Source organism: Chiloscyllium plagiosum, unplaced genomic scaffold (genome assembly GCF_037043375.1).
Source record: "Chiloscyllium plagiosum isolate Xiang-an unplaced genomic scaffold, Cpla_swu_hap1 HiC_scaffold_2, whole genome shotgun sequence".
NCBI classification, from domain to species: domain Eukaryota; kingdom Metazoa; phylum Chordata; class Chondrichthyes; order Orectolobiformes; family Hemiscylliidae; genus Chiloscyllium; species Chiloscyllium plagiosum.
The window spans coordinates 82,722,561-82,747,110 of record NW_028270140.1 but is presented as its reverse complement, the minus strand read 5'-3'; the positions used below and the strand labels follow the sequence as shown (position 1 = coordinate 82,747,110).

The 24,550-nt window shown below is 39.8% G+C and overlaps 1 protein-coding gene across 1 annotated transcript; it reads right to left on the bottom strand.

The window, feature by feature from the left end:
• Positions 1 to 1,699: 1,699 nt before the first annotated feature.
• ppic (peptidylprolyl isomerase C) lies at positions 1,700 to 21,952 on the bottom strand. Its single transcript, XM_043711735.2, has 5 exons — positions 20,804 to 21,952; positions 17,002 to 17,115; positions 14,688 to 14,781; positions 13,349 to 13,533; positions 1,700 to 4,928 (listed from the first exon to the last, which is right to left on the bottom strand). Exons 1-5 carry the CDS (start codon positions 20,900 to 20,902, stop codon positions 4,797 to 4,799), a joined length of 624 nt encoding a protein of 207 aa, XP_043567670.1. The 5' UTR covers positions 20,903 to 21,952; the 3' UTR covers positions 1,700 to 4,796.
• Between the last annotated feature and the right edge of the window lie 2,598 nt (positions 21,953 to 24,550).

Sequence of the window (24,550 nt, the reverse complement as noted above, 5' to 3'; positions counted from 1 at the left end):
GATTGAGTTAGCAGATAAGCTTAAATAAGCAGTCCCCTTTCTCACTATTTGAGGTGAAATAATGGGAAAGAGAGGGTGGGTACATTGTTTTAGAGGTTCCCTGAGCCCATTGGGGCCACCACTCCCCCACCAAGTCCCCACAAGTTCCCTCATCAATTGATTTACCCCAGCAAGGCTTCCAAAATCTGATTTCCCCATCCCCTGAACACCCTCCTAACAGTGCTGAATCTCTGTCTTCATTGTTGCATTATGCCAGCAGTGTGTACCATCATCAAGATGGAATGCAGCAACTCACCAAGATTTCTTTAACACCTTCCATACTCATGACCTCTACCACAAAGAACCTTGGGTCAGCAGATACATGGGAATGTCTCCACACTGCAGGTTTCCCTCCAAGCCACACACCATCCTGACTTGTAACAATATCACCATTCCTTCACAGTTACTCGGTCAGAATCCTGGAACTGCTTCCCATCAGCATTGCACCTACATCCTACTGCAGTGGCTCAAGGTGGTGGCACACAGCCTTATTTTTCAGGACAATTAGGGACAGGCAATAACTCTTGATCCTGCTAGCGGTGTACATACCCAATAAACAAATAAAAATTTTAAAATTGTTTTTAAAAATTGTGGGACTGTTTATAGTACATTAGTTGGTTGTTAACCGACTACCATTTAATAAGTATTTACATGTGCACTTGCAATGCAAGACATACAAGGTTATGAACCAAGTGAGGGAAAATGGGATTAGAATAGTTATTCCCTCATTCCTGAAGAAGGGCTCATGCCCGAAAAGTCGATTCTCCTGCTCCTTGGATGCTGCCTGACCTGCTGCGCTTTTCCAGCAATACATTTTCAGCTCTGATCTCCAGCATCTGCAGTCCTCACTTTCTCCTCTTTAGAATAGTTAGGCCTCAATGACTCTCATCCATGACTTTTGTAGTGGAATGCAAAATATATCTACCCAGAAAGGTAACCCACAGATTTAATTGTGGCGACAATATTTCAATGCAATTGTATGCTTGTTTTATTGCTGATGTCTTGACATCCTTAGTCCTGGCACCAGTTTTCAATTGGAAAGTACATAGCCACACCCTTGAAGCTTTCTTCGAGGTCAGCATTGAGGGCTGTTGTTTAACCCCTGACTATAAAGATCAGTTCAATGACATTAAAGGTAGCAGCTTGCTCTTCATTTTGCTTTGGCTCAAATATTTAACAATTATAATCACAATTGTAAACTCTGATAAATTGTTTATGTAACTAGGCTTCTGTTATGATTCAGAAAATGATCTCACAGTTTTGTCAGGAAGCATCACAATAAAGATCTAACATAGGCAGATAAGTTCATCCCAAACTAAACAGAAAAGTTATTTACAACAGCTAATATTGCTCTTAGAAACTTATTTTTACACATATGTTTTCAATCCATAACAAATTAAGATGTTTAACATTGATGGCAAATGTTTAATTTCTTTAGTTTTATTTATAAAATTCATTTTGGGGATCTATACTTTGCTGGCTGGAGCAGCGTTTATTGCCCCTCCCTAATTGACGTTGAGAAGGCAATGGTGAATCATTTTCTTGAACCACTGCAGTCGACTTGATCTAGGTAAACCAACAATGCTGTTAGGAAAGCGCTTCCAGGATCTTGACTAAGCAACAGTGAAGAATAGTGATAAATTTCCAGGTCACGTTTTGATTTGATTTAATTTATTATTGTCATATGCACCTAGGTACAGTGATAAGATTTGTTGTGTATGCAGTACAGGCAGATCATAGCATACAAAGCCAAGATGGTAAGTGCAGGTTGTGATGTTGCTATGTATTTCTTCCCTTGTCCTTTTAGGTGGCCAAAGGTCCATGGATGTTTCCACTCAAGTAGCATTTTTGATTAAAATAATTAAGTAAATATTATAATAATGTAACTCTTTTGGCTGCTAATTAATTTCATCATTGTAAATTATCTGTTAGGTTGCAAATATAACTTTAATAGACATGATACAAGTAGCACATTTGCCTTTGTGAATCATCATTTTTATAAAAGCTTAACTGGAACAAAGTAAAAAGCATTGCAAATAATGTAAACAGCATTGAAAAGTTCTGTAATTTCATCGGTACTAACAGTTCTATATTGGAGGAAGGCCAATTTTGATGGTATTAGGCAAGAACTTTCAAAAGCTGATTGGGTGCAGATGTTCGCAGGTAAAGGATGGCTGGAAAATGGGAAGCCTTCAGAAATTAGGTAACAAGAGTCCAGAGAAAGTATATTCCTGTTAGGGTGAAAGAAAAGGCTGGTAGGTATAGGGAATGCTGGATGACTAAAGAAATTGAGGGTTTAGTTAAGAAAAAGAAGGAAGCATATGTCAGGTATAGACAGGATAGATCGAGTGAATCCTTAGAAGACTATAAAGGCAGTCAGAGTATACTTAAGTCAGAAATCGGGAGGGCAAAAAGGGGACATGTGTTAGCTTTGGCAAATAGAGTTAAGGAGAATCCAAAGGGTGTTTAACAATACATTAAGGACAAAAGGGTAATGAGGGAGAGAATAGGGCCCCTCAAAGATCAGCAAGGCGGCCTTTGTGTGGAGCTGCAAGAGATGGGGCAGATACTAAACGAGTATTTTGCATCAGTGCTTACTGTGGAAAAGGACATGGAAGATATAGAATGTAGGAAAATAGATGGTGACATCTTGAAAAATGTCCATATTACAGAGGAAGAAGTGCTGGATATCTTGAAACACACAATCCCCAGGACCTGATCAGGTGTACCCTAGAACTATGTGGGAAGCTAGAGAAGTTATTGCTGGGCCTCTTACTGAGATATTTGTATCATTGAGTCACAAGTGAGGTGCCGGAAGACTGGAGGTTGGCTAACGTCGTGCCACTGTTTAAGAAAGGTGGTAAGGACAAGCCAGTGAATTATAGACTAGTGAGCCTGACGTCGGTGGTGGGCAAGTTGTTGGAGGGAATCATGAGGGACAGGATGTACATGTATTTGGAAAGGCAAGGACTGATTAGGAATTGTCAACATGGCTTTTTATGCGTGGGAAATCATGTCTCAAAAACTTGATTGAGTTTTTTGAAGAGGTAACAAAGAGGATTAATGAGGACATGTGATCTATATGGACTTCAGTAAGGCATTTGACAAGGTTCCCCATGGCAGACTGGTGAGCAAGGTTAGATCTCATGGAACACAAGGAGAGCTCGCCATTTGGATACAGAATTGGCTCAAAGGTAGAAGTCAGAGGGTGGTGGTGGAGCATTGTTTTTCAGACTGGAGGCCTGTGGCCAGTGGAGTGCCTCAGCGATCGGTGCTGGGTCCTCTACTTTTTGTCATTTACATAAATGATTTGGATGCGAGCATAAGAGGTACAGTTAGTAAGTTTGCAGATGACACCAAAATTGGAGGTGTAGTGGACAGTGAAGAGGGTTACCTCAGATTACAACAGGATCTGGACCAGATGGGCCAATGTGCTGAGAAGTGGCAGATGAAGTTTAATTCAGATAAATGTGAGGTGCTGCATTTTGGGAAAGCAAATCTTAGCAGGACTTATACACTCAATGGTAAGGTCCTAGGGAATGTTGCTGAACAAAGAGATCTTGGAGTGCGGTTCATAGCTCCTTGAAAGTGCAGTCGCAGGTAGATAGGATAGTGAAGAAGGCGTTTGGTATGCTTTCCCTTATTGGTCAGAGTATTGAGTATAGGAGTTGGGAGATCATGTTGCGGCTGTACAGGACATTGGTTAGGCCACTGTTGGAATGTTGCGTGCAATTCTGGTCTCCTTTCTATCGGAAAGATGATGTGAAACTTGAAAGAGTTCAGAAAAGATTGACAAGGATGTTGCCAGGGTTGGAGGATTTGAGCTATAGGGAGAGGTTGAATAGGCTAGGGCTGTTTTCCCTGGAGTGTGGGAGGTTAAGGGGTGACCTTATAGAGGTTTATAAAATCATGAGGGGCATGGAAAGGATAAATAGACAAAAGTCTTTTTCCTGGGGTGGGGGAGTCCAGAACTAGAGGGCATAGGTTTAGGGTGAGAGGGAAAGATATAAAAGAGACCTAAGGGGCAACTTTTTCATACAGAGGGTAGTACGTATATGGAATGAGCTGCCAGAGGAAGTGGTGGAGGCTGGTAAAATTGCAACATTTAGAAGGCATCTGGATGGGTGTATGAATAGGAAGGGTTTGAAGGGATATGGGCCGGGTGCTGGCAGGTGGGACTAGATTTGGTTGGGATATCTGGTGGCATGGACGAGTTGGACTGAAGTGTCGGTTTCCATGCTGTACATCCCTATGACTCTATGACTCATTATCTTAAAATGTATCCTCAATTTATGCATTCCCTGCACCTGAACATTAAGGTCTAATATTGCACCAATATTGGGCCTCAGGCCTGATTTTAAGAACTAGTATGGGATGTGAGCCCTCAGGGAGTCAATGGTTATGCCACTACTAACTCCATATCATCTGTCAGGTAAGTGGGTGGGACCAGAGGTGAAGTCACAGTGATTGGGGATGGGTTTACAGGAAATTGGGGCCTTAACATTTTGTCACAGGCTAGTTTTTGCTCTTCACAGCTCTATATTCAGGTAAGCTTCTTACAGAGAAAGAGATGCTCCATGCGCCCATATCTGTATCACTATGTTATAAATCATCTTCAAAATGTACAAGTCAATCCTTGCTCCAGAAGTCCAAAAGAAAAAGTAGAATCATGCTTTGGTATGTCACTCATAAAAATGTTACAAAAACCGTCATGCTCTCATATCCTCTGTTGTTCCTGAGTGACACTAGTCTGCTATCTACTCATCTCCGATTACTTCAACCACAAAAGGTTCCTTCACGTCTATCTTGCCACTATTTACAATCACACAGTCTTGAAGAGGTAGGTTTTCACTGTTTGTTTCCTGGAGTTCTATCATGTGTACCACGGGCTAAAAAATGAAAAAAAAAACTGTTAGTAACATTCTGGGAGAATTGTCAAATTTACATTTTCAACATTCCCCAAAGATGCCATATTATCAGGACCAATGTGACAGTTAATTATGGCTGGTATTTTTCATGGAATGGAATGAGGAAGTTATACAATTATACTCATTCCTGCTCCCATTTTCTTAAACTCTGTTCGAACCCAAATGTCCTGATAATCTGGAACAGAAGCTACATGAGCCACCACGAAGAAGACCCTAAGACAGGCAGTAAGTATCAACCAGAGACATCAGGACAAGTTCTTGATAAAGGGCTTTTGCTCAAACATTGATTCTCTTGCTCCCCGGATGCTGCCTGACCTGCTGTGCTTTTCCAGCACCACACTCTCAACGTCAGGATGAGTGAAGACCCCCTGAGCAAGCAATCAGCGCCACTAAGAGGAGAAGGTGAGGAAAGGTCTCATTAGCAATCAGTCAGAGACAGAGCTAAATACATTGGAGTTGACTGGAATTTGGTCTTGCTGCATTAAAGGGAAAGAAATTAGCTGTATGTGAGTCTCTTGTAAGTGATTAAGGCCTTTCCTCTTACTAAATTTTAACATTGTGTACAAATTAGTGGTAAAGCTAATAACAGATATAAAATGCAACATAAGTAAGTGAATAATGTCATTAAAACTCATTTAGGGTGACAGTTCAATTGATGTGTCAAGGCTATAGCATATGGGAGTTCTTGGATACCATTGTGATCAAGGGCAAACATGTCTGCTGTAAGTGTTTGATGTTCGAGCAATTTTGGTTTGGCATTTATGAGATGCATGCTAAACTACAAACACTACAAAGCATCAGTGAGGGGGAAAGTTACCTATATTATTTGTACCAGTAGGCAGTGACCAGATGTGGACAGTGGTCAGGCACAAGAGGATTTGACTGCAAATGAGGCAAATAAGGAAAAATGAAGACAGCAGAAGTGTCAGCCTCTGCAACTGACCAGTAGCTTTGAGACTCTCTTGGTCTGCATTAGAACAGAGACTGCAGTTTATGTACAAACTGACTACGACACCATAGTGCAGGAAGCAATCAAGTTGGGAAAGCAGCAAGAAATGCAGTAGTAGTCGTAGGAATAGTACAGTGAGGAGAATTGGTACATTCTCTCAAGAGCAAGAGTCCAGACTACTGTGTTGCCTGACCAGTACCTGGGTTCGGGACAATTGCTCAGGGCTGGAAAGGAACTTCCACTGGCAATGGGTGCATCCAGCTGCCATGGGCACAGTCCATGTATTTACCAATGACATAGACAAAACTAGGAAAGAGATGGCATGGTGGCTCAGTGGTTAGCACTGCTGCCTCACAGTGCCAGGAACCCAGGTTCAATTCCAACCTCAGGCGACTGTCTCTGTGGAATTTGCACATTCTCCCTGTGTCTGCGTGGATTTCTTCCAGGTGCTCCAGTTTCCTCCCACAATTCAAACATGTACAGGTTAGGTGGACTGCTCATGCTTAATTGTCCGTAATGTCCAAAGATGTATAGTTTAGGTGGATCAGCCATAGGAAATGCAGGGTTACAGGGATAGGATAGGAGGTGAGTCTGGGTGGGATGCTCTTCAGAGAGTGGGTGTGGACTTGTTGGATCAAATGGCATGTTTCCTCACTGTAGGGATTCTATGAAAGAGGTTCTGTGGACAGAATATGAGGAGTTGGGCATTACATTTAAAAGCACAACCCCAAAGGTTTAAACCTCTGATTAGCTAGACTGCATGCAAATTCATAGAAGACACATAGCATTAGAGATGAAAACTTAGCTCAAAGACTGGCCTGGGAAATGCGGCTTTCAGTCTGTGCGCCATTGGCACCAGTGCCAGGGTAAGTGGGGGCTGTATCATTGGGAGGTCTGCATCTGAACTATTTTGGGACTAAGGAAGTGTAGAGAATATTGAACTAAATAATGGGGAAAAGGATCAAATGTGGAAAGATAGGAAGTTATTAAGTAGAGAAAAGAGGGAAATATCAGAATATGGTCACAGAATGGCAGGAAATGGCACAGAAGGGAAAAAAAATCTTCGAAATACAATATTCAACAATGTTACAAAGATAGTAAAAAAACAAACTAAAGGCTAAAACTGGGTCACAAGAGCATTAACACAACTCTTGAATCCAGTTTACAATCCATGCACCTGTGCAGCAAGAGTATGTGGAAAACCTGTTGCCACACAAAATATGATACAGCAAATCATTTCATCTGCCTGGATGAGAGCTGCAGTATGTGAAGCAGCTTAAAAATGCATTGTGGTCTGCTGTATGCTGTATAACATTGCCAGATTGGGAAGACAGTTCTTAACACAAGCTATGTCATACAAGGAACATGAGCAGAAGGAGGAGGAGGAGGATTAGGGGAAGGAGAATGAAGATGGATGATAGCAACCTGGTGAGCCACTTACTAATTTGAGTACAATACCAATGTTTGTAACCCCAATTCCCCATTCACTAACAATTGCACACTATTTACCTGCTTTCTGTTATAGACTATCACATCAACCTTTTGATTGCACAAATAAAAACCACCAAAAAACCAACCCTCCAAATAAACTTTATTTCCAAGATTATGCCAAATTGCACATAACCTGATAGTAACTATCCTTTTGAATTCCTTGAATGACTGTTTTCTGCATGCCTTTATCTGGCAGTATAAACAGGGCTATTTGGCCCTTTAGGTCTGATTTGCCATTGATTATAGCTGATCTGCTTGTAGTCTCAACACCATTTTCCTCTGTCCCATTATCCTTCATTCACTTATCTTAACAACAATCTATCTAAGTAAATGTTGAATAAATCCAATGATTCAGCCTCTTCTGCTTTCTGGGGAAGAGAATCTGCCCGAGTTCTCTGAGAGAAATGATTTCTGCATCTCTGTTTTGAAAGGGAGACTTCTTGTTCTGAAACTAGTCCCTCAGGATCTTATGTTTCAATAAGATCACCTCTCACTTTTCTAATTCCAATGAATAAAGGCCCAACTTGTTTCATCCTTCTTTACAAAATAAGCCCTTCATCCTAGTAATGAATTGAGTAAACTTTCTCTGAATCACTTTGAATGTATTCCATTCCTCTTGCAAGAATTCATAATATTCCACTTGCCAACCTAATCACTTGCTGTATCTGCGTACTAATTAAAAACCAGGAAACCCATATGCCTCCACCACTTCTACAATCGTTCTCCAAATAATATGCTGCTTTTCTATTCTTCCTGTCGTAGTGAACAAGTACCCATTTTCCCATATTATAATTCATCGGCTAGACCAATCCCTCTCACTAAATCTGTCTATGGCCTTTAGACAATCTCTACTGCCACTTGAGAACTTACTTTCCCACTTACTTTAATGTCATTGGCAAAGTTAGACACCATGGATTTGGTGCCTTCATCCAAAGCATGGATACAGATTGTAAATAATCAAGGATCGAGCACTGATTACAGTGGGACCATATTCACTAAAATTTGCCAATTAAAAAAGACCAACTTTCTGCTTCCTGCCAGCTAACCAATCCTACTCTCATCCTACTATGTTACCATAATGCTTTGCGCTCTAATCTTGTTCAGTAATCTTTAGAATAAGCAATAGAAGCAGGAGTAGGCCTCTTAGCCCTTCAAGGCTACTCTGCCATTCTAGAAGATTGTGGTGATGTTCTAATTTACACCATTTTCCTGCACTATCCCAGTATCCCTTGATGTTTTTAATACATCTTAGTCTATGAGTTCTGAACTTGCTCAACATCCTCTGGAGTGGAGAATTAGAATTTCCTCCTCATCCCAGTCCTAAATGGTCTTCCCCTATTCTAAGACAGTTTCCATTGATTTAGGACTGTTCTTGTTAACTACAAGATACTCTTCTAGTTAGACCAAGAATTGGCTACCTCTCCCACATCAGACCCAACCATCTGTGTAGAATCCTAGCGACTTTGTAGTAATTTTCATCATGAGCATCAGATCGTACAGCATTGTGAACTGGCCTGACCATAGAACAAACATTAGACCTAAAATCTTCTCTCCAAACAATATTAATGCTCTCACTAAGTAACAGAGCTACGCCTTTCCCAGCTTCCCATTTCTCACGATTGTCAAATTGCCTTGAATTTTGTGGTCCCTGCTTTGATTTCCCTGTAAACATGTTTCTGTAGTCGCTATCAGATCATAAATGAATTGTGATTTGAGCTGATAATTCCTCTGGTTTATTGCTTCTAAAATGTGGCACCTTTTCAAATGCCCTTTGGAAATCCAAGTACACTGCATCCACAGTTTCCCTCCAATCTAGGAGGCTTGTTGCCTCCTCAAAAAAAAATGTTGTCAGTTAAATACAATCTCCTTTCACAAAATCTTACTGACTGCTTGAATGTTTATATAAAGAGTTGCCCAATATTTGCAGCATAGCTGGTGGAATAGAGCTGACTTTCAATGGGAGAGACTGTGAAAGGTCTTTGAGCAGCCAAGTCAGCAATCTCGAGCAGCTCTGAATCTAGAAGGCCAGCTTCAGACAGCATTAACTCCATAGAGTGGTATCGATCTGGGCCAATTGGTTGACAGCTGGAAATGTGGGGGTATGAAGGACGAATGCTGTCACCCTGAGGGAAAGTGAAGTCCCTGCTACTGTCTTAGGGCAGTTCCTGAGCAATCCTATTGAAAGGTTCACTGGACTGTTGTGACACCCTGCAAGTTGCTTGATTATTGCTATCTGCAGCCGCAGTGGCACTGTCTTGGCAGAGAGCTGATCTTGCACAACTTCAGTCTGAGGTTCCGCTGAAATACTCAGGCATTTGACAAAATCTGTTCATTCTGCAAGTGTGGCTCAGACATCAGTTATCAGAAGCTGCATCATTGCTGAGTCCTCAAATGGTGTCGAACAGCATTTTCATGCTCAAAAGGATGGGCCTCAAACTCTGCACAAAGTCCTGCGTAAGATTGGTACCAGGCTCATCCATGAATGCAGGCTTCTATCAGGTTTTCCAATGCACCAAGTATCCAGTCATGTTTAGCCATCAGCCCATTTCGATAGCCTGGCCATCAAACTCCTCATTTGAGTTCTCTATAAAAGTTGTATGTGATCCTGTCCTCTGGCAAGCTGGTGCTTGTGCAATATTTCTCGCTATGCCCCAGTTGCAGCCCAATCTCTCATCATGAGCTAGTCTTGCCTCTGATCCATCCTCTAAGTTATGCACAGTTTCAGCATCTGAGCTGGTGACTGTGGGTGTGAACACAAGTGACATGGATCTTCATCTTCACTCAACTGAGCAGGCTGCACTTAGGTATCTGAAAGAGAACAGCATATGGGTAAGGAGTGGTGATTGTGAGGCTGGAGGATCATGGAAAAAGTAAGATACTTACACCTTTTGAAAATTGTAAGTCGGAAGAGGTTGTAGAATAAAAGAGAATGAGAATGTTGTCATTTTTAGTGCTCTCACCACCAGCTCCTAAGACCTCAACAATGATCTTTCTGATTGTGGACTCTGGACAGCACTGTCTCCTCCAGGGGAGTCAGGAGATGCAGCCATGGTTCTCCTCCTCCAGTTAATTCCTCTTATCTTCTCTTGTATATCACTTTCTCCTACAAGAAACAGGGCACGGTCTCAGCGATTGTTGTGCAATATGTTTAGGTGATGTGGCTGTTCTAGTTAGGACATGTGGATCAGAAGCATAGTTTTATTTGTTCATGGGATGTGAGCATTGCTGGCAAGGTTGGCATTTATTGCACAACCCTAATTTTCCTTGAGAAGGGGGTGGTGATATGCTTTCTTCAATTCTATGTGGTTTAGATACACCCATACTGCTGTTAGGGAGGGATTATCAGGAACCCGCTCAACGATAGCGCAGGAATGATGATAAAGTTCCAAGACAGGATGGTGCATGAGTTGGAGAGGAACTTGGAAGTAATGATGTTCCTGTGTTTCTGTTGCCTTTGTTTTTCTAGGTGGTTTCGATTGCAGATTTGAAATGTGCTCTTGAAAAAACATTGCTGAATAGCTGCACTGTATTTTGTAGATGGTACACAATGTTGTCACTGCACATTAAGGAACATCCTACTGCCATCAGAATATTCAAGACTGAAAATAACACAGGTTTCGAACTGAATTATTAATGTGTTGTGTCAGAGGGTAGGGGAGGCAGTAACTTTCGCAACATTTAAGATGTTTCTGGATGAGCACTTCATATGCCAGGTTATGAATTGAGTATAGGTAAATGGGATGAGCATAGTTTGGTATTTTTCTGTGGCATAGATATGGTGGGCCAAAGGGCCTGTTTTGATTCTGTATGACTCTATGACTATGACACCAGTTGTGGAATGAGTGAATACTGAACATAGTGTGTGGGATGCTAATCAAGCAAGCTACTTGGTCATGGATGGTCAAGCAAGCTACTTGGTCATGGATGGTTTTAACCGTCTTGAGTATTATTGGGGCTGCACTTGAGTATTATTGGGGCAAGTGGAGAATATTCCATTGCACTCTTCACTAGCGCTTTATGATAGTGCTATGTCTGAATGGAAGATGAAATATATATATGAGTGTTAGGAATGAGTCTTGATTGATCGAAATTGATGGGAAGTGTGATGCTGAGCAGTAATTGAGGTTCGTCGTGCGGTTGGTAGGATGTGGCATTTGGAGGTGCATTTAAAGACTTTGGCTACTCATTGTAGAATATTGAACTTCTTGCAGCATTGCATCCACAAGCTTGGCGCTTGACTTCTGGAATTGACCTCTGAGGTGATCTGCTCCCAATGCCTCTTCACTGGATACCTGGAGGCCCTCCTGATGAGCTGTTGGTCCAGGACTTTGCTCCGCCTTTCCACCAAGAGCTCTGGTGTGGCATCAGAAAACCCAAGTGCTTGCTCTTTCCCATGTTCAGCCACTCCCAACACCTACTGCAGCCACATGGTCCTTTGTTTCAAATAGGTGCAGGCAAGTTTCTAGGTTGGCAAACATAAGAGCAAAAGACTACAGATGCTGGAAATCTTAACACTGAAACTAAAAGTTTTGACAACAGCAAATTAGGCAGTGCCTCTGGGCAATGAAATAAACATGAATTGTGAAACATAAAGCCCTTCCCCCATGGTGGGTTAAGAAGTAGTAGATGCCATTTGCTGGAGAGGGAGGGTGCAGGATGGGAAGCCCATCGTACTCCTCATTCCCCACTGGTATTTGAGCTTCAGCTGCCATGGCAGTTACCAACTTGGGAGGCTGTCCAGTAAACCCTGTCAGTTTGCCAGGCCTATTGTTGAGGGAGGGAGGAGGGGGCCATCATTCACAGGGACCCAGCCACTACCCTGGACTCTGGGTACCCTCCTGTACATCACTAGCAAACTTCCCATCCAACCCCTCTCACCTCCATCGAGAGATCCAGCACCAATCCCTCCTTCAGGCTCTGGGTGCAGTACCAACAGTCACCACCACTGCAGTGGAGTGCTGCTGGTCTTTGATTTTTCGACAGATTTTGGGTTGGCACTTCTGAGTGTACTGGGCCTTTAATCAAGTGGGAGGTCCAACAATGTCCAGATGAGTGGCTGACTGCGTGGTAATTCTGTCTAACAGGGCTCAAGATGGTTCCCTAATCAGTGAGCAGATGCTCCCCCCACCCACATTCAGGTAGATAAATGATACCCCCACTTTTCAAGTAAAGGGTCTTTCATCAGAGTGATAAAAGACCATCTCTTCTTGAAATGTTAACACAATTCCTCTCAAAAGATGCTGCCTGATCAGCTAAACATTTCCACTGTTTTCTGTTTATTATCTTTTTTGGGAGGCCCCTGCTAATTTGAGCTGCTCATCAAAAGCATACTTGGTACTGATTGCATGCAGTACTCATGTAAATGAGCAGACTGCATGAAGATTGTTCCCTGTGTATACTGCATCCGATGAGTTATTTGCACAGCATAATCCCCACACCCATTTTCAGTGTCCATGCATTAGCTACCAGCCTATTTAAGAACACACAAATAATCTTGCATTTCATGTTCACATTCAGGCCAACAAAATGTGTACTGGATATACCTTTCATATGGAAACAGAAAACAGTATGTATGTGGTGACTGTTTTTCACAAAAGATTAATACACTTAATTAATAGTGATTGAATACAATGATTTGATTTAAAAATGAGGTCCTTTGTAAATAACATAATTTATGTATTTAAAAAATAAAATGTAATTAAAAGATCCCAAACCTCTGAGTGTGTAGTAGAGTGGGATCTGTTCATTCCCAAACTAAAGATGGCTGGAAAGTTTGTGAACAGTGCTCTTTGTCTTGCTGCTTAGTTGGCTAGCCTATCTTCAGTTTAGTGGAATAATATCTACTTATACATGTAGCCATTGTTGCTGAAAGAAAAGGTTTTAGGAAACAATTATATAGAATATAATAATTGATCAGTCAGACAAGTAAACAGTTAGTTACCATTCCAGATATGACCTTTCCAAATACCACATGCTTTCCATCTAGCCACTTTGGTTTTGTCAATGAAATAAAAAACTGGGAGCCATTAGTATCTGGTCCTGAATTAGCCATGCTGACCCATCCAACTCCATAGTGTTTCAGTTTGAAGTTTTCATCAGGAAAAATATCTCCATAGATGCTTTTTCCTAGAACATCAAAGAGCAGTGTTTCGTGTATTAATGTACATTAGTCTGATACTTTGGTCATTATTTACAGATTATTAACTGATCTAATGCTCTCTAGTTTGTGCTCTAACCAGAAGTCCTATATTCTTAGAATGTCATCATGCAACACAGACAAAATAGTAAATGCAGCAATCAGAATGGATGAGAAAAGTTAAAATAGTGGTGAATTAATTTTTTTTTTGTTTTTATGCTAAACGTATTTTACCAGAAATGAAAAATAATCACAAGTCCAACACCTATTTCTCTGGCAAAGTAAAACCACTTTCTAATGTAAAATATAACTTTAACATTTTAAAAAATCTTTTAAAGTGTACTTTTTTACAGTTACTTTTTATTCATTTGTGGGACGTCGGTGGCGCTGGCTGGCCAGCAATTGTTGTCTGTCTGTAGTTGCTATTAAGGTGGTGGTAAGCTGCCTTCTTGAACTGCTGCAGTTCACTGGTGTAGGGAAAGAATTCCAGGACTCTGACCCAGTAAGGAACAGTGATATAGTTTCAAGTCCGGACGGTAAGTGTGTTGGAGGGGAAATTGAAGGTGGTGGTGTTCCCATGTATCTGCTGCTCTTGTCCTTCCAGATGAAAGTGGTCATGGATTTGGAAGGCGCTGTCTGAGGATCTTTGGTGCATTTCTGCAATGCATGTTATGGATAGCACACACTGCTGCTATTGAGCGTCAGTGGTGGAGGAAGTGGATGCTTGTGGATGTGATGCCAATCAAGCGGGTTGCTTTGCCCTGGATGGTGTCAAGCTTCTTGAGTGTTGTTGGTACTGCACCCATCCAGACAAATGAGGAGAATTCCACTACACTTCTGACTTGTGCCGTGTAAATGGTGGACAGGCTTTAGTGAATCAAGTAGTGAGTTACTCGCTAAAATATTCCTAGCCTCTGACTTGTTCTTTTAGCCACAGCATTTATGTGGTGAGTCCAGTTGAGTTTATGGTCAATGGTAACCCCAAGGATGTTGATAGTGAGGGATTCAGTGATGGTAACATCATTGAATGTCAAGAAGCAGTGATTAGATTGTCTCTTATTTGAAATGGTCATAGCCTGGCACTTGCATGCCGTGAATGTTACTTGTGTATGCTATATAAAAAAAAATCAAAGGCAATTATTACCTCCTTTTCCACTTCTTGAAGTAATATCTCCACCCTGTATCAAGAAATCCTTAATAACACGATGGAACGTGCTGCCTTTGTAACCAAACCCTCTCTGAAAACCATTTAATGAAAAGAACATTTTAATCAGTTAACTTGAGTTCAGATTGCATAATGAAATGAAAAGCTTGACCAATATTTTATACATCAATGAAAATAATGAGTATACATTTTATAAAACATTATTTTATGTAAATTCTCTTTAGGAGTAAAAACTCTGTGTAAAGTCAAAGTACTTAATATAATCAGTCAGTTATTGATTATGACAAGTAGAATATAGTAGTCTACATCCAAAATTACAAACAAAATTTTATCTTGGTGGAATGTAATAAATGTCAGGGATTCCATTTAGGGAAAAAAAAACCTGAAAATGTCACTTTAAGAAAAATTGAATCATGATTTACTATAAGATGCCAGAGGTTCCATCGGCCCTCCCAAATAGATGTAAAAGATCTCCTGGCATAATTCCAAGATAATTGGAGTTGTTCTTCCAGAGCTGGGCCAATATTTTTACCTCAGACAATATCAATCAGAATAGATTATCGAATGGTTTGTCACAATACTATTAGCAGGAGCTTGCCACATGCAAACTGTTCCCCCAAATCATAAGAATATGAAGTACTTGAACTACTGAGGAGCACATTGGCTTAGGGGAAGGGGACGGGGAAGGGTTATGTAGTAACCATGATCTGGGTGTCTTTGAAATCCTTTATAAATATGGCAGTTTTTAACAGGTGTTATTGGCAACTGGTAGTACTACATCATTTCTGTACTGAACTTTATTTTTATTAAACACATTTTGGTTGGAATTATTCACTGAATACTTACATACATGGTTAGATGTGACTGCAAGAAAGTAAATTAAACTGAAATTTATAAATACAGACCATAGCTGGATATTCAATACAAGAAACATAAATAAGGAGCTCAACTCAAAGAGGCTAGTGAGGAAGGCAGAAGGGAAATCAAGTACGTATTTTTTTCCAGTTTAATTCAGTTTAAATGCATTTAGTGTACAATTCTTTAGATGATGAGATTTGAACAGCTGCTAAACTTTCCTAAGGGGTTCTTCTGTAATTATTTATAATTAGATTATACTGGAACAGAAAATATAAATAGGCCTATCTAATACGTGTATATTTCCTTTTCATCAGTCTCTCTTCTTCTTTACATATTAAGTGCTTGTTTTAAACGTTCACAAACTTTTTCAAATACCGAACCAACAATGGCAGCCTGCACTGATCTAAAAGTCTCATCAAAGTTTGAGTGATGGCTTTGATTTTTAGCATATACACTAAAACCTGAATAAATATACAAGAGTTCCAAGCATAACAATTTCTTGGCAGCAAATCTGAACTTAATTGTACAGGTTAAACAGTTAAAGGAGCTCTTTTATTGTGCATGTCTGCAAATGAGTCCAGATATATTTCTCCATTGAGTTTCCAGTTTTGCCTTTAACAGGAAGGATCTCAACCAAGGAGAGAAAAATATAAAATTGGGGAATCTACCTAGCACATCATTTAGAAAATAATTTCTGAGATCACATAATAAACAGGGAAAAGTAATTTTGTCATTCTAGGATCTGTGATGGGAAAAGATTAAAAAAGAAATTAAGCTGGCATAAAGTCAGACTGATAAGATACAAGTTTATTCAATTTCTCATACTTTTCCTCACCAGTTTCAGCTGGGTCTTTATGAGAAAACAAAGAAACAGTTAGAAATGTCATCACAGAGAGAAAAAGGAACAAGTGGAGGGCCAAACATTCCATTGATACTGCTTTCTTCTCTAATGTTTTGGTAAAAATATGGGAGCAGTCTCTTTTATATGTTTATATGGAATTATATGTTCAATGCGATGTACATGATAATGTAGTACATTCAAATAATGAAAAAGAAAATTACAGAATAACACTTCGTTTATGAATGCACCTTCCATGGCCATTAAGTGATACTCTAACTTGGAGCTTCGAGCTCAGAGGCAGGCTCACTACTCAGTGTGTTACAAGATACTACAGTCTCAGCAATATTAAAACTGCTTCAAATTCATGGAAGTATTGCATGGAATATAAAGTTTGATGCATTTCAACATTTAAAAATCATTACAATGCATGCACCATGAATAATATTTGGACAAAATGGGGATTCAGATTTGCAGACTGGCTCAGAAAATTGTGTGCATCAAATGGTAATGAGCATTTAATAAAATTAATTAGTTTATAATTTATGTTATAACTAGTTAGTTATTCATAATTTAACATGACAGTCAGTTTCTTACCTCGCCAGTCGCTAGGGTGATAAAGTTGTCTACTGTCAATGGAACAACTTTACCAAATAAACCAATAATGATCCTTCCAACATCTTTACCACCGATTTGAATATCGAAGAATACCTAAAGTTGTACAAACCTTCATTAGAATTGTACGTTTATAAACTAATATGATTAATTTATTTGAAATTACATTATTTGCATTCACCTGAAAAATCCTTCACAGGAAAGGCAAATACACCTGCCATTTTGAACATATGTTTACTCAAAGTAAACATTTGTGTGAAATAAACAATTATAATAGATGAGCACTGATTTTTTTTGCCAGTTAACAAATAATACAATTTTGCACACAGAGGAATCAAATGTATTAACTGGACTTCTTAATTTATTAACCACTTTATAAGTAAAATTTGTAAACCCAAAAACAAATTTTGTATGAGAACATTAAAATTGATGATTTGAGGTTGTGCCTTCCTACCAGAGTGATAAGGCAAGCTTGGAAGTATATATACTAAATGTCAATGATCCTACCTAGCAATAAAGTTAATGTTAGTGTGGTTGATACTAAACTGCGCTCTAAAATTGCTGAGCAGATTTTACTATGATTAACCTAGGCATCAGAAACAACAAATGCATATTCAAACCACATGACCCTTTGAAATCCTTCTTCCTAACATCGGGGTAATTGTGTCAAAATTGGGAGCGTTGAGTCATCAACTAGACAAACGACAGCAATAACATACTTTTCTAGACTGAATTTTATTAGCCATTGCCCTGTACAGCTGACCTGCCCATTGTTAATCTCCTGCAATTTACAATTATCCTCCTCATTATTTATCACCCAACCAATTTTCATGTCATCTGCAAACTTTTGATCATTTCATGTGTATACACCAAAAATAGAAAGGGCTCCAGCCCCAAGTTCTGTGGACTCCTAGTCAAATGAGACTTCTAGTCACACAAACATTCCTCTGCTTTCTGTTCCTCAGGCAATTTTTGATCCAATATCCCACTTTGTCTAGGATCTCATAGACTCTTACTTTCTTGACTTCACATTTTCAAAAGCCTTACTGAATCTTAATGTAGACTACACCAAATGATTACACTCATCAACATCCCGAATTAACTCTTCAAAAAAAGCAATCTCAAAATTGTCCCTGAGTGAGCTGTGTCTCTTGAAGTGCAGATATGTTCCTTCCCTCAGAATTCTTTCTAAACCCTTTTTCAGTCCCAGCCAAGCTTAACCTCAGTTTATGCAATAAACTATATTGATGTTGTATGCTTTGGCCATTATGTAACTTTTCATTGTACATTTTAAAGTTTGTTTTCAAACCGATATGCCATTTTGTTTTCCTGCTTCCAGGAAATGTATTTATTTATAATTAACTTCAAAAATTTATTTTACTTATACAATCTTCTAAACCTCTGGTTCTTCTTTCCATCACCTATCTGGTCTCTCTCTCTCTTCCTTAATTAATATTGCAAATCCTGCGTTCTAGCCCCAAAACTGCAAATAACATTTCTAATAATTCACACCTCTTCATAAGATTAAAGTAACAATTCTAAAATGTTGTTCTTTGCATCCCAGCTCCGGTATGAACTCTGCCTTGCTATTTCCCAATACATCCCTCCCCTCTCTATGATAGACCACAACTTCTGGCCATGTTCATTACCTTCTCCGTTATCTGGAACTTCCTTACACTCTTGTGCACATGCCACACTGTCCTTCCACTCAACCAGCTTCATTTTAAATACAATCTCAGGCCCACCTCCCATTTCTGCTAGCTACTGTGGCATAACGTTTATCCTGTTTCACCTTCTGTTCTAATTTTCACATCCTGCCTTTACTAACGCCAGAGACTTAACTCTCTCCAACACCCTAAATTCTACATTAATCTACAAAGCACCTCATATTTCTCTGCATTTAACTTCATCTATCACCTATCTAGCCAATCAACCAACTCACCTCTGTTCTTATGAAGTTTTGCACTTTCTCCTGTGCATTACATAATAACATTGCTGAACAAGTTTATTACACACCTCTGGACTAGGTGGGACTTGAACTCAGGCCTCCTGGTCCAGAAGTAGGGAGACTACCACAAAAGCTCCTCTACTTGCCCCTATTTGGATCCCCATGATTTTGAAGAACTTTATCAAATATTGTCTCAATGTCTTCACCACTAAGACAACAATCTCAGCTTTTCCTTTCATGCAGATGACCCGAAAGATTAGTCTCAGTAGTATTTTTTAAGGACAGCTGTGCAGAAGAAAAATGCAGTTTACAGATGGAAAGGTTAAGGGTTTAAGACATAAAAAAGACATTCATGGGGTGATTAAAGTAGCAGATGCTTAAAAGGGCAGAATTGGAAGGGTGCAAACTACTCAGAGATTTGAGGTATTGGAGGATGTTTGAGAAATAGAGGATTAAATAAAAGGATTTAATTAAAAGGATTAAATAAATTAAATAACATATTGTCTAGCTATCACCATTGTTAACAGCTAACCTAAGAATGCAACTTTAAAAAAAAGGTTTTGTGATTTACACATAAAGAAGTGAAACTTTCATGGTAATATTCAAACAGATGAAAGACTTAATCAATTTTTCAATGTATAATTTCAGTTACATCACACTGTAAATTTTTGCTATAAATTCTGTGTGTTAGGATTGAGCCCTCCATTATCATCTGATGATGGGAGCGTCGCTCCGAAAGCTGCTGTGCGTCCAATTAAACCTGTTGGACTATAACCTGGTGTTGCGTGATTTTTAACTAAATAAAAGGTGGCATTTATAACCAAGGATAAAAAATTGAAAATCGAGACATTTCTTATTGGGGAACTATTGTTAGTCAATGAGAATGGAATGATTGGTGAGTGAAGCTGGCTATTAGACAGGACTTCAGGGGCCGAGTTTCGGATGATGTCAACTTTAGAGAAAGGTACAATGTTTAGGAGTCTAACCTCCGGTACGTTGGGAGAGTAAAGCATGGATGAGCGTTTTCAGAGCAGACAAGTTGAAGTGGGGGCATAGTCAAGCAAAGTTATGGATGTTCAAACAGAAGTTCTTAGTAATTTATTTTGGAATCATATTTTGAGTCTTGTTTGCAAATGTTTGAAAGGAAAGTTCATCTTTGCAATATTTATCCCATACGTGATGTAATGGTGTTTGATTTGCCAAAAGCCGAAAGGGGCGAACAATCTTCTGCACCACTCCTTCACATTCTTCTTTCTGTCCGATTTAAAAACAAAATTGTGACCTCTCAAACCATTTTTGCGCTTGCAAACGACAACTGGGATTTCAAAGAAACAGGCAGTGGACCATAACGGCGAGCGCCTGTCCAAATTTAATCCTAGCTCGCTTTAACCATGTTTTAAATAGCAGTTTCGCAGACATAATTACTGGGTGTTTGGTTTGGGCCTGCGATGCTACGTGGCAAGTGTCATCCCCAACTTCTGTTAACACATGTTGAGTTTCCCCGCTTTGTCCCACACGTCTAACTTTTTTGTAACTAGAGGGCGTGGAATTTGCCTCCACAGTCTGGACCAGCCCGAGGTTACACTATTTTAATCGCATGAGCTACCCTACAATTGAACTCGTCTCCCAATGTAACAAGGTAATGTCGAATCAGTCGGGTCTGAGAGCTGAAACCCCGCCTTCGGCCCATTGTGATTGGTTGTTTGAAGGGTGGTCCTTTCAGCAAGCCCTGCTGTTGGGCAGACCAGCTGTCAATCCAGTTGGCAACCGGGCGCATTGCCTCTTGAAGTCTGCTCCTTGTCTCCGCTCACTGTTCCCCAGCAACTGTGAACCTACCTTGGCTGTTACCTTTGGGCCTCGTTTTTTCTTATTCACGCAGGTGGCTGCGTCCAGAAGAAACACCACGAACAGAAGCAAAAGCAACTGCGATTTCATCCTGGGGAAAATAAAGTTTTTTTCAAAAATAAATTAATTACGTGGCTCTCATAGCTCCATCGACAAACACCCGGAGAGATCCAGACTCCGCCTTTTACTGGAAGCAAACAGCGCAGCTCGGCGGGTGGGGACAGCAGGCACACCCGCCCTTTCCGGGATCCCACAGCAGAATGGGTGGACAAAGCAACCCTCATGCCTAACCTCCAAGATGTCGTATTTGCAATTCAAATTCCGCGAATTCTTTCGATGATCCGAAAGTATAGGGCATTTCGACACATTTCCTTTCGAATCCAATGATTCTGGAAAAAATTGTACAGTAATCTCGCAAACGATTTGACCCGCACAGTATTACAATCCCACATCACCCTCTGAAGACTGAACAGAATTGTTAACCCCGATAATACAAGAGATACAGTTCAGACAACTTCACTGCAACATTCTGACCATGTTTTTACTTAGCATGACTATTTATTGTAGCGTTGGAAAGTGGCTGATAAGGTATCATAACTTTAAATGAAAAAAAACGGTTCAAAGTAAAATAATGTGGATGTCGCAAATCTGAAACAAACACAGACAATGCTGGAGAAACCCAGCAGGCCTGATCGCATCTATGGAGAGAGAAAACAGAGAACGCGAGTTAATGTTTCGAGTCTCCAGCATGACTTCTTCAGCAGACTATCGAAACTCTCAGAAACTTTTAAAAAATAAATCTCTGCTATTAACACAATAGTGTCATCATTGTAGAATGCATTACTTGTAGCCCGTGATATTCTAAATTTGTGTGCATTCTGCTTAAATGTATTTTGAACGTTTGCAAGAGATAGTTGTTGAAATGGAAGAAATCAATAACTCCTGATCGATTTCAACAGGGACAGGTAAAATCTACACATCAAAATTAGAACAAAAGTGTAATGTGAAACCTCATTGACAAAGGCGATACTCATCGAAAAGTAACAACATTGCAGAAAATGCGTCTATTTCTGACTTAATACGGACTACCATATTTGTAGTTAATTTGTAATAAATTGTACTTATTGATGGCAGAATACAGATGCGCATTACTTTGGAAATTTTTGGTGGTCTTGAGTCGCTGTCTATTGGTGTTGTAAATATTAATTTGGGGCGGTGACAACAATAGCCACGAGGTGTTTTTAACAATACATTGTCCAATCAAACGCACTGAATAACAGATATTCCACACAAAATACCAACCACAATAAAAATTAACAAAGACCATCACCACCCAAAAGGACAAGGGCAGCAAACACATGGGGATACCACTGCCTTCAAGTTCCCCTCCAAACCACTCAGAATTCTTACTTGGAAATATATTGTCGTTCCTTTAATGTCGGTGAGTAAGAAATCCTGGAATTCCATCCCTATGGGCAGTGGGAATCTACCTACAACACATGGATTGCAGCGGTTCGAGAAGGCAGCTCACCAGCACCTTCTCAGGGACAACCAAGGATGAGCAATAAATGCTGGTCAAGGCAACGACACCTACGTCCTATGAATGAGTAAAAACATGTAAAATAATGATACAAACAGTAAATATCATGATACTGTCGCTGAAGTTCACACAAAATGAGCCCACCAAGAGCCAGAAGAATGGGTGTTTTCAATTAGAATTTGTAAGTTCACAATGTTTGACTCCTGCTGTTTCAAGCAGGTGGATGTTGGCCAGCTGTTGTTTGAAAGACATTTTACAAGGTGACTGCTTTATAGAAGCCATAGTGTTAGGTTAAGATAGTCACCAATCCGTAAACCAATTTCTGAAATGGTAGCCAAGTCTGTATCACTAAACTATCTGATCAGACTCTCTTTAGTACATGTTGATTTAGTTTTGAATATTTTCTGATCAACCTGTTCAGTTATGTTATTATACACCTCGGGAACAGATGGAACTTAAATCCCAGCCTCGGCTCAGAGATAGGGACGCTACCACTACATCACAAGCTGTTTTTATTTACGTTTTTTTAAGGTTGCCTGAATAATTGTCTCTAATTTATGCAGTTCCGCTCTACTGAAAGTCGACTTCTTAATCTAAAGCTTTAAGTTTTGTTGGCCATATATGCTTGTTCCTGAGGTAAGTGCAAAGTGCTGCGGACGCTGGAGATCTGGGCAAAAAGGGGACAGAAAATGCTGAAGACACTCAGCAGGTCTGGCAGCATCTGGAGGGAGAAAACCAGAGTTAACGTTCGAAACGGATATGACTCCTTCGGGTTTTAGTTTTGGTTTTCTGAACTGCTGCCTTGGAAGAACGAGATTTGCATGCGTCTGGATCCATGATGTAATCGTTACACTAACCCATTGAAAATACTGGAAGATATTGTCATTTTGATAATTGCATTGCACTCAACGACTCTGCTCCTTTGATGAAGCCGTGCCCACACATTGCTTCTCACATATCTCCAGACTTGCCCTGAGATTGCCGACATAGTTCAAGAGAATTTTTCTGACCATGTTACCTATTACTAAGCTGTAAATAAGGTGTCGGCATTTAACTCTGTTTCTCAGGGTTATTAAATCGGAAATTCTCTCAAAACAAGCACATATAAGGCACATGTGAAATAAAAATGCGCCTATTAAGTGGTCCATTGGTAAATTATTTCTACAGAGAATAGTCTACGCTATTTATATGCCGCAGTACGCCATTTATTGTTGTAATATGTTTTGACAAAGCAGGAACATGTCACCATTTTCTTTAGTACCTTAAAGAACACCTGACAGACACACAGTCCTTTAAGGTGTCACCAACACGTGCAGAAGAAAATGAAGAAAGCCAATGGAATGCTGGCCTTTATATCTAGAAGACTTGGGTATAAGGGTGGAGACGTTATGCTGCAGCTACAGGAAACCCTGGTTAGACCCCACTTGGAGTACTGTGGTACATTAGCGCTGGAGGGAATACAACATAGGTTTACAAGAACGATACCCAGACTTCAGGTTAAGTTATGACGAGAGATTACGTAAATTAAAACCTGTTTTCTTTAGAAGTTAGAAGGTTCAAGGGTGATCTGATCAAAGTCTTCAAGATATTAACAGGAAGTGGCAGGGTAGATAAAGGTAAACTATTTTCACTGCTTGGGGATTCCAGAACTTGGGATGTAGTCTGAGAATTAGGACTAGACCATTCAGGAGAGATGTTAGAAAGCACTTCTTCATACAAAGTATGGTAGATGCTTGGAAATATTTTCCACAAATGTAAGTGAATGCAGGATCAGTTGTTAATTTTGAACTAGAGATAGATCATTTTTGTTAAACCAAAGGTATTAAGGGATTTGGGCCAAATGCAGGTATATGGAGTTAGGCCACAAATCATCCATGATCTAATTGAATAATGAAACAGGTTTGAGGAGCTGAATAGTTGCATCTATGTTCCTATGATTATACATCACTTTTTGCTTCAGTCCTTACAACTTCTTTAGGAGTTAACTGCTCATTCACAATCATGCAAAACTTAAGAATTAATTCTTACTTACTTGCCAAATTATTTTGCAAAATGTTTTCAGATTTCAGTTCTAAACTTTAACATTCAATACTCTAACTTATATGTACAAAGCATACAATGCCTTGTACTCTTTCCTGTTTGATTTGACAGCAGATATGATTGATGTTATAAAGTGTTTTATTGTCCTGGTATAATCA

What these genes read in the sequence shown, in the direction of transcription:
- ppic (XM_043711735.2), bottom strand. Translation starts at nt 20,902, where the DNA reads ATGAAATCGCAGTTGCTTTTGCTTCTGTTCGTGGTGTTTCTTCTGGAC. An exon ending in TCACCCTAGCGACTGGCGAG is followed by an intron (nt 14,782 to 17,001) that starts GTAAGAAACTGA and finishes AATGGTTTTCAG; the next exon opens with AGAGGGTTTGGTTACAAAGG. An exon ending in TTCAAGAAGTGGAAAAGGAG is followed by an intron (nt 13,534 to 14,687) that starts GTAATAATTGCC and finishes TTGATGTTCTAG; the next exon opens with GAAAAAGCATCTATGGAGAT.